This window comes from Tigriopus californicus, chromosome 9 (genome assembly GCF_007210705.1).
Source record: "Tigriopus californicus strain San Diego chromosome 9, Tcal_SD_v2.1, whole genome shotgun sequence".
Taxonomy (NCBI): Eukaryota; Metazoa; Arthropoda; class Copepoda; order Harpacticoida; family Harpacticidae; genus Tigriopus; species Tigriopus californicus.
This window is the reverse complement of record NC_081448.1, coordinates 224,016-235,055: the sequence shown is the minus strand read 5'-3', so window position 1 is coordinate 235,055 and position 11,040 is coordinate 224,016. Positions and strand designations below refer to the sequence as shown.

The window sequence follows — 11,040 nt, the reverse complement described above, 5'->3', positions numbered from 1 at the left end:
ACAGATCTTTGTAATGGGACGAGTCAGACATTCTTTGCCGGACTGAACAGTTACTGCCCGGACTAGACCATCTTTCCCTGGATGGATCTCGATTACTCGACCCAGTTTCCACTTCGAATGGGGTTCTGGACTCCCCACGAGTAAGACCTCTTTACCCACTTGCACATTTTCCATCCTGGTGGTCCATTTTTTTCGAGAAAGCAGAGTTGGCAGATACTCAAGAGTCCAACGTGTCCAGATCTTCTCCACTACAGCTTGTACATATTGGAAGTGTCGACGAGTATCAAGAACCGAATAAATTCCGTTGGGAACTTCTTTTGTCCCTCGAAGTAAAAGAAAATGATTGGGAGTTAACACTTGAGCATCATTGGGATCGGAACCCACATAGCACAATGGACGAGAGTTAAGAAGACCCATGACTTCGCAAAAAACAGTTCGAAGTTCTGATTCTCGCAGATGGCGACGAGAAGTCTGCTCTTGGTCAAGGACGTTATTCATGGCAGTCTTAGCGGATCGGACGAGGGCTTCATGAACACCGCCCCAATGGGGCGCACCAGGTACCTGGAACTTCCATTCCACTGATCGAAATTCTCTTGGTGCTTTCCATTCCAACTCCTGTAGTAGATTCTTGGCACCGACAAAATTGGTACCATTGTCGGAATAGACAGTGGAAGGTTGACCTCGGGTGTTAAGGAAATTTCTGAAGGTGTTCAAGAAATCCTGAGTTGACAATGAAGGTACTACCTCTAAGTGAATGGCTCGTGTAGTCATGCATGTAAAGATGACTCCCCATCGCTTTTCAATCCCATTACGAAGCACCACGATTTCTAGAGGACCAAAAAGGTCGATAGATGTGTGATAGAACGGTGGTTTGGCGATAGCCATTCTTTCAGGCGGAAGATCGGCCATTTCTTGGATCAGAGGGCGTGTCACTTGGATCTGACATCTTCGGCAACCAAGGCGTATCTTCTTGACGAGCTCCCTTCCCCTGAGGATCCAATACTTTTGCCGAAGAAGTCCAAGAAGGTGGTTGGTGCCAGGATGGTGATTATTCATATGATATTGCTTGACAATGAGGGTGGTGAGTGGAACCTTGGGGCACATCACTATCGGATGCTTTTGGTTGTAGTCCACTTCGGCGCAACCAATACGGCCCTTTGCTCGAATTATTCCCGCCTTATCCAAGAACGGCGAAAGTTGAAGCAATCTTGATGATTTTGATATTGATTTCCCGCTCTTCAATGCTTCGATATCAGCATTAAATGCTTCAAGTTGAGATTGTCGGATCAGCTCTTCCTCGGCCATTGAAAATATTTGATTGTTTGCTTCCATCTTTGATTCGACTGCACTCTCAAAGGTTTCAAAATCTTTCCCCACAGTGCAGACGTGTATTTGAGGACCATGGAACCTTGACCGTGTCTCTAATTTTGTTTCGTTTGATTCATATTCTTCGGATTCTTCCGATTGTACATCTTGAGGCCAATGCTCTTCAGGGTGAAGCAGGAACTCTGGGCCAGAGAACCAAACTCGAGGAATCTCGCGGGCCGAAATTACCCCCCTAGACGCTAAATCGGCAGGATTCTCTTTGCCAGGCACATGTCGCCAATCCTCAACTGACGTTATGGTTTGGATCTCACCAACCCGGTGAGCGACAAAGGGTTTGAAATGATGTGCAGAGTTAGCAATCCAGGCCCGAACGATTCTGCTATCAGTCCAGTAGACTTGGCTGGAAACTTCCACGCAAAGGGCTTGGACAACGTGTTGCGCGAGTCGAGCTCCTAATACAGCAGCTTGTAATTCCAATCTTGGGATGGTCATAGGCTTCTTTGGAGAAACCCTGGTTTTTGAACAAATCAAAGTGATCTCGACATCATTTTTCCTCACGGTTCTCAAATAGATTGTGGCTGCAAACGCGTCTTCTGAGGCATCACAAAAGGTGTGAACCTCATACTCAGCATCACAATCCGGAGTTAGAGAGTAGGACCTTTGAAATCTGACTTCAGATAGGTGTTTCAGATTTCCCATCCATCTCTTCCACCAAACAGTTTGATCCTGGGCTATTTCATCGTCCCAGCCTTGGCCTCGTATGATCAACTCCTTCATCTTAATCTTTCCGGCAACGATGATCGTAGCCATAAGCCCCATTGGATCATACAATCCGGCCAGACGGCTCAAGATGGTTCGTCTGGTGTAAATGTCTATTTCTGTTTTCATGACATCGAAAACCAGGACGTCTTCCTTGATGTTCCACCGCATTCCCAACACTTTGTTCTCAGCACTCGTCTCCAAGAGAGGGATATTATCTGCAACCCCTCCCCCCAGTTCCTGCATCACTCTAGGTTTATTCGACACCCAGCCAACCAGGTTAAAGTTCCCCTGAGCCAGAACTGAGCGCACGTTAAGGGATTCTTCGATGGCAAGACTTTCCGATGAGAAACTATCAAGATAGTCATCAACGTAGAATTGAGATTGAATACGATGTTTGGTAGATTCGGAGCAATTAGCATCCTCAGCGGTTTGTAAAACCGTATGAATAGCAAGACAAGGGGATGGTGAATCGCCGAACACGACACCTGTCATCTGGTACGTACGGATTGGGTCGGATTCATTTTCTCTCCAAAGGAAGCGATGGTATCGGGCATCCCCTTCCAAAAGACGCACTCGACTGAACATGGCTTCGATGTCCCCGGCTACAGCCACATCACCCTCCCTGAACCGGATCATAATGTCGAAAATGTCATTTTGCAATGACGGACCGGTCAATAAACAATCATTGAGACTTCTTCCTTCATATTTGGCGGCGGAATCGAAGACTATTCGGATTTTCACCCCGCACTTCTTCCACACGCCGTGATGTGGAAGGAAAGCTTGACTTGAATGATCCAACTCATTGGGCTGCTCGATCAATTTGGCGTATCCTTGGGACAGATAGGTTCCCATGGCTTTGGCATACGCCTTCTTAAAGTTTGAATCCCGTTGAAATCGACGTTCTAGACCCTCAAATCGTTTCAAAGCCAAACTTCGATTGTTTTTGGGTTTAGGAATCCCTGGTACCCACGGGAGAGCCACTTCATATCCAGCTTCATCTGGAAGTTTCTTGGTCGTTTCTTTGATTAGTTTAAGTGCGTATTGATCCTGTAGATTGAGGATTTTCCCTCCAGACTTTTTGAGCTCCGAGCCAAACGTTTCTGTTGCAAAGAACTCAGAAAGCCTTTGATCAAGGTTGCCCTCCTCGGCTTGGACAAAATGTACATAAGGGTTAACACCTTGATCTTCTTGGATGCAGCCACGAGCCACCCAGCCCAAAGGTGTGCGGAAGGCATACGGCTCGCCTTGTGTTCCACAACGCCATTCTTGAGGCATGATCAACGATTTTGAATCCAGAGCCAATAAGAGCTCTACCTTCCCTCCGTCTTGAGGGAGGGGTAAATCTTTTAAATGCTCCCATCGGTTTTGGATTGATTTCCATGAAAGCCCTCGTAGGTTCTTGCTAACCTCGGGTAAGGATTTGACCATCAGTGGATATTCTGGATCCGAATCAACTCCACCCAATGTGACTTGGGTCTCACACGATCTGATTTGAACGGAACCGGTTGCTCCGTGTATCTGGAGCTTTTCTAGCGGCAAGTCCATCAATCCAACCCGTTTTAATAGCGACTCACTTGCAAAAGAAGTATCTGATCCTTCATCAACAAGAGCGTGTGTTATCGAAACTCCGTTGGGACCACGACACTTCACTGGTATAATACCTAGCACATAGCTTGGTGACACATGGGTCTTTTGAGCTCTGGTATTTGTGACGATCGTCGTCGACTTCGAGGGATCACGCATATCTTGAGTTTTAAGATTCTGTCCATGGAGTAGGGGGTGATGAGTGTATGGACAATGAGTTTCTCCACAACGGATTCTTGAGCGACATTCCGTGCGTGAATGCCCTTTTCCTAGACATCGGAAACATAAAAACTTATCTCGCACAAAATTCATACGTTCATAGATGGAAAGATTTTTGAACTTTGAACAATCAGAAATGACATGATCATGAGAGCATAGAAAACAACGTTTAGTTTGAATGGGTTCACTGACGAGATTATTGGACGTACTTTTCAAAGTTCGTCGGACGTTTGAATCAGAATTTCGCAACGCCACTCTATGTCGGTTGTCTCGATGAACACTTCTAAGGAGCCATGAGCAGAATTCTTCCTCTTTTCCTTGGCTAGGTAATGATCTTGAGAAGTCATACCATGAATTGAAATTGGCTTTGTCGAGTTTGCCCTCCAAGACTCTAACGATATAAGCCAACGATCCGTCTCCCACTGGGCGATTCTTCTTCACAGTGAAAAGGTGACCTTGAACTTTGGCAGCAAAATCGGCCAAGCTATCCGGGTCATCCGCCTTAACGTTACCCAACCTTTCTAAAGCTCGCTGATGGGCATCCACAACCATATCTTGATCCCCATAAACCTGGCGAAGGGTTTGAAGAGCCTTAATATAGTCGCGATCGGAATTATCATATCCAGTGATAAATGACCTGGGTCTCTCAGACAACGACGCTTTCAACAAACCCATCTTTTCAGGTACACTCTTCGAAGTATTGTGAATCAATGATTGGAACATGTTGCTCCACTCGGTGAAATGAAGAACGTCTCCATTGAACTGAGGCATCTTGATATCAATTGAACTTCTTCCACCGCTGAATTGACCGCATCCCAAAGTAGGATTCGCCATCCAGTCATCATGATCGGGTTGACCACGAATCCCAGACTGAGACGGTGCATGATCATTATTGTTTGCAACACGAACGGTGAATGGACTCGTTTGAGGAGCCAGATTCAGAGGGGGCAAGGCAGCACCCGACGTATGAGCCATTCGGTTGATCAGACCACTCTCTGCCTCAGGGCCTAGGCCTGCGGTGCCTTCGTCCATGAAGTCTTGGGCTCGATCCCCCAATTCCATGCGTTCCATCTGGAGCAGTGTGTTGTGCTCTTCAGTTTTTGCACTCTCTAGTTCTTTAGTTGCGGCTTCAACCGCTCGTGAGGCCTTAGCCTTAGCTTCCATGAGACGAGTGTGTTCTTCGTCTCGATAACGTTGTAGACTCTGTTCTTGGCTTCCAAAAACCGTACTCGGTTCGGCAATCCTAGCTTCCACATGTTCATGGACTATTCCAACGGTTCTCAAGACCCGATTCGTCTCATCTTCCAATTTCTGTTCCATGTTATCCCGTTCCTTCTCGTCGATTTCATGATCCAAACAGCTCTGAATCAAGGTCGTTATTTCGTCCAAGGTCTTGCTTAGACGATCTCCGAGCATCCTTAGACCTGTACGAGATGTGGGCGAGACGGCATCGAGATTTCTTTCCAAATTAGAGATTTGTATTGTTATCGATCGTTTCTTCCCAGCAATATCGAGTTTACACCCTTTCAGATCAAAAGGGGTATGGTCCGGTGAAGACGCCATAGCCATTGATTACTGATTTCTCGGATGTTAGTAGACAGTTATGGCCAAGATGCTTTCCACACACTATGTCACGGTTGGGAGTTTGACAGACTTGAAGGCCAACAATCCGGCTCGAAGGACCAACGAATGGGGCAAGGATTTCTCCTTGTCGACTACTGGTTTTTTGTCTTGCGACTTGACACATCAAGATGGACCATATAGGTTAAAACTCATATATTTCTGGGAAACATGCAATGGCGTCGATCAACTTATTCGTACTATTATTTCTTCAACCGGTCAGCTCAACTCGTCAAACCACTTTTTTCCCGGATACGAGTTTTTCCTCAGACAAGCATTCACAGGTTTAAAAAGCATGAAGAGATAAAGAAAATTTAGACACGAATCGTCAGAACAAGATGCCTTTTATGTGCATGAATTGGTTGTCATCAAAGACAAGAACACATGTTTGAATGACACTTGACCCACAATTGTCCTTAATTGAGCACCAATTATCAAAGCATATAATTTTTGGATACCCAAACGTGACGACTACCTATTTACTCAATGGTTGTCAATTTCTGTGCACGAAGTCTGGAAATACGAATCCTAAGTGAAGTCAATCGTAAACAGGTTTCTTTTCAAGCAAAAGTGCATGAAAAGGCCAACAAATCCAAGGTGTTGAAAGTGTTGATCTTTTTGACCCCAAATTTTGATAAGGATACGCCAATATCTTTGAACACGCACTTTTCTTTTGCAATTAAAAAAGGCTCGTAGGGATCATTTGTTTTGAAGATTCCAATCAAATTTTCCTTTTTTTCATGCCTTTGCGTGGACACCAAATATTTTGCTCCTTTACAGTCAGTAAATGAAATGAAATAAAAATAAAACATCAATATTTCAGGGTGGAAGTTTCAAATCCAATGAGGTTTGCAGGCAAGAATATTTCAGCGTTGGGGCTTCAAGACAAGTTACTCTATGAAGCCTAAGAATCCTGTTTTACTTGCATTTGTTGAGACAGCTCATAAGCTTGCATATGGTGATATAAATTGCATGTTATCATGGTCTGGCGTCATGACACCCATTCAACTGCATTTGTCTCCAAAGTTAGGTATAAGCACATCAAAAGATGTGTTCATTGAAAAATGATTCTCAATGCAACATTCAGTTCTTTCACAAGCTGCCAAGAGCAATGAGCAGGACGAGTGCAAAACCACAAGCACTTCTTGACTTCTGAAAACACCTTCAATGTCAATTTGATACTTTTAGGCCGTGTCTATAGAGATGAAACTAAATGATCAAGAAATGTGCCAAAAGTGGCCGACGCCTAACACAGCATCAGAATCTAAGAAAAAAAGATTGACGCAAACAATTTCAATCATTTTACAGGAAAAGCCATGAATTTTTTTAAAACCATTTATTTTGCCTCTTTCATCAATTATTTTTCCGAGCTTTGGCTATCAATGATTCAATTTAAATGAAAAGTGACAACAAGGCGTATCTTTGGGGGCTCACACAAACACAATGCAATTACTATTGCTCTGAATTCAAATGTGGTCAATTGCAGTACTCTAAAAATGTGATTGAAACAATTGAATCATTGTTTCAATTCACATTGGTGCACACAAAAGTTTGGGTGTGGTGATTCGTAACTTAGGGGCCCAGATCGACATGTCCATTTGTAAATTGCGTCGAGCCTTTTGTTTAAATGAATCCAAGTTTGCTTGAAACAAACCCGGGTGTTGTTGCACATTGGTTGCTTGGTTCTTTGGATTGGTTTATTTGGTTTGAACGTAATTTCTAGTATCCATAGTAGACAAGGGGAGCCTGAGCAGCCGCCAGAGGGTAGCCGGGGTAATAAGCTCCCTGCAAGGGTACAGAATATCCTGATTGATAGGCAGCATTGTAAGTGCCCACGGGAACAGCCTCCGGAATGGGCTCAGGGAGGGGATCCACGGGTTGAATGGGAGCCACAGGAAGCACGGGCACTTGAGGTTGAGGTCCAATGTTACTGGCAATTTTGGCGCCAGTTTTGCCACCATTCTCAATGATGTCCCCAATTGTTGATGCCTGCCGACACGACGCTCAAGTCAAAGTCTTGGCCAAAGCCTAATTCCCCCGTGATGGCTTTGATGTCGTCTGAATTCACGGTGGACAACAGAGCAGCCACATCCCTCACACTGGTAGCTACACCGGCCGATTTGGCCTCATTTTCTCGGGGCTCAAGTTCATCATGTTGGGTCCAGGGACATAGGTGAAGTCAAACTCCCCCGGAGCGGGCTTGTAATTGTATTTGAAACTGTCTCCAGGCTGGCTGACATATTGATACTTGAAATCCACGGGGGTGTAGTCCTCGGGGGCCTTGAAAGGGCGGGAGTTGGGCTGCTCAGGGGTGTATTGGTACTGGTAACCCGCATTACCCGCCGGTTCATTGGTTTCGGGGAAGGGCACTGGGATGTTTTCAGGGAACTTGAAAGTAGGAGCCACGGCGTTTCAGGGCTCCATTTGTAGTAATAAGGCTTCTGAGCTTGGCCACGGCGGCCAAGAGGGCGGTAGCCTTGAAAACATGAATCAAAAGATCAGCTATTTCCAATACTAGAGAGCATATATTTTCTTTGAACTTACTGCAAAGGCTTTCATGGTTGAGGTGAGAATGTTTCTTGAAACTGATGCCATTCTCTTCAATGCCTTCTCATTTATAGAACTGCAACAGAGCTCATTCTTGAGCATCATGTGATCGAAAGCTTTTGCGAGGAAAGAAAGTTGTTTCGCACGCTTTTAAAACGTCAGTGTCCCGTTGGTTATCATTGGTCGTTGAAACGACGGTCCAAATCAAACACTCCTGATGATGTTATGCAATCACAGATTTGTTGTACCTTATTTCGGTAGTATTTGTGATGCTGAGACCGGCTTTACATTCAATGACAATGGATGAATGTAGATCACCAGACAAATAATTAGACCACCCCAAAAAGGGCTGCGAAAATACTACGTATAAGAAACAATTATTGATGGCTTTCTTCTTCAATGCTATGAAACCACGACGTGGCTGGGACATAATCATTCCGTGAGTCACTCGAAAAGGCTTTGAATGACTAACTTTGCCCTTTTTGACAGATCCTCAATCAATTAAGTATTTCAATAATTTGCTGATATTTCAATTCCATGCTCTTTGTTTCTTATGTACACAGCACAAGGCTCTCAATGATTTGTTTGCCATTAAGATATATTTCTACGGCCAAGTACATGCCTTTTATGTGCATGAATTGGTTGTCATCAAAGACAAGAACACATGTTTGAATGACACTTGACCCACAATTTGTCCTTAATTGAGCACCATTATCAAAGGCATATAATTTTTGGATACCCAAACGTGACGACTACCTATTTACTCAATGGTTGTCAATTTCTGTGCACGAAGTCTGGAAATACGAATCCTAAGTGAAGTCAATCGTAAACAGGTTTCTTTTCAAGCAAAAGTGCATGAAAAGGCCAACAAATCCAAGGTGTTGAAAGTGTTGATCTTTTTGACCCCAAATTTTGATAAGGATACGCCAATATCTTTGAACACGCACTTTTCTTTTGCAATTAAAAAAGGCTCGAAGGGATCATTTTGTTTTGAAGATTCCAATCAAATTTTCCTTTTTTTCATGCCTTTGCGTGGACACCAAATATTTCCTTGGCTTGCGGTGGAGAGGCTACAACTGGAAGCTTTGCTCGACCGGTCTGCAGCAGCCACTGCTGAAGCAAGTGTGGTTGTCCTTACAGGGGATTTGAACTTGGATGTCTCCGGGTGGATGATAAAGGCTACCATCGGCATTCACTTCTAACCAAATTATTGTCGGATCTCACAGAGGCAGGCCTCGAGTATATCCCACTGGTCCTACTTGGGTGTCTCATGGTACCTTCCAAGGCTTTCGCCGAACATTAACCATTGACACACACATATGTTTTTGGTGCCAGTGTCACTGTGACTGTTCTCCTGACTCCACAACAGATCATAGGCCCTTGATCACGAAAGTTCGACTAGAAAGTCGTCAGACTCACTCACACAGTTCTTAGCAGGAACTTTAAGCACATCTCTAAGTGTGCTTTAGAGGATGCATTAAATGGTGGGACTGGCACGAAATTTACAAGTTGGATGACGTGGAGAGCATCCATCACTTCTTGGTGAGTGGAATCACGCATGCCATGGATCTGGTGGCACCCATGAAAGCCTGCAAAGTAAGAAGGGGGCAAGTTTGTAACCTCTCCAATGAAACGCTTACCCTCATGAAAAGGAGGGACTCTGCAACTACCACGACCTCATACAAAACATTAAGGAACAAAATAGCAAGCTTGTCTGACGGGAAAAGCTGCGGTCCAACTCTCCAAGCTTGAAAAGGCCATGGGTTCCTCCAGGGTCCTTTGGGACTTAGCACGAGAGGCACTTGGTAAACCCTCCCCAATGCTGCCTCCGCCCTGAGCATCAATGGTTCCTCACTTCCACTGATGGGGAAGCGGCGGTGGCTATCAATAATTTCTATGTGGAAAGGATAGAAGACCTCCGGTCCACCATTGTGTCACTCAGGCACAGCATCTGATCAACTATCTGAGAAGGAAATACCACTCAGATTTCGTTTCTCTTTACAAATGCTACCCGGGTTGCAAACATCATAAAAGGACTACGTGACACACCTGCAAGGGGCGCTGACGGTATCCCCACAATTGGTCCGAAACTAGGTGTTGAGATATTGGCGGACCAGTCCTCCACCTAGTGAAACAAATCACTGTCGAATTCCAGGTTCCCGATGGGTTCAAAATTAGCATGGTCACCCCCATCCATAAAGGCAAGGGGAAATCTCGCAACGACCCGCCAGTTACCGCCAGTGAGCATTCTGCCAACCCTCTCGAGGTGCTGGAAAGATAGTGAAGGCAGACTTGGAACGCCACTTGCAGCTAGTAGAGGGCATCCAAACAGCCAATTCGGCTTTAGGAAAGGGCGTTCCACCACTGGTGCCATAGGTGCCGCCATGCCTCGTGGATAAAAGCCTCGCAGACGGGAAATGCTGTGGGGGTTTTGGCCTTTGACCTCAGCAGTGCCTTTGACACGGTGGACACCGATCATCTACTTGGGGGTCTGAGCAGGCTTGGAGTGTGCGGAAAACCAGCGTTGTGGTTCAGATCCTATATGGAAGGTGGTCGCCATCCGTTGTGTGGCGAGGGGCCCGTCCCCCTCCATACCAGTGAGGTATGGAGTTCGGCAGGTTCAATTTTGGGACCCCTCTTGTTCCTGGTGTTGATGGCTGATCTTCCCAATCATCTTGACATGAGCCACGCCAAACATTGTCAGTTCGCGAATGATGTCACCATAGTGGGCAGTTGGTGAACCCGACGAAGTCGAAGCTGAGCTTAACAGCAAGGCTAGGCTCTTTATGGACTATACGACCAGGAAAGCCTTGGTTGTTAATGCTAGCAAGACCCAGCTTCTTGTGTCTGTCGGATCAAAAGTGAATCTCGGGAAAGACTCATGGTGGTTGTGGGCACGGAGGTGGTGGTACCATCCAAATACATTGAGTCTTGGGGTTAGGATTGATTCAGACTGGCCTAACTACCAAGCGGAACGCACAG

At 45.4% G+C, this 11,040-nt stretch overlaps 1 protein-coding gene and 1 long non-coding RNA gene across 2 annotated transcripts; both read right to left on the bottom strand.

Moving 5' to 3' along the window:
* Positions 1-88: 88 nt before the first annotated feature.
* Positions 89-4,056, bottom strand: LOC131887232 (uncharacterized; the record flags this gene model as incomplete). Its single annotated transcript, XM_059235787.1, is given in 1 exon segment — positions 89-4,056. A coding segment is annotated over 1 exon segment (3,896 nt), but the record flags the coding sequence as incomplete, so codon positions are not given.
* Positions 4,057-7,186: 3,130 nt separating this feature from the next.
* Positions 7,187-8,709, bottom strand: LOC131886707 (uncharacterized). The gene is made up of 2 exons (XR_009373944.1): positions 8,056-8,709; positions 7,187-7,987 (listed from the first exon to the last, which is right to left on the bottom strand). It is a non-coding gene; the product is annotated as an uncharacterized LOC131886707 (long non-coding RNA).
* Positions 8,710-11,040: the final 2,331 nt, after the last annotated feature.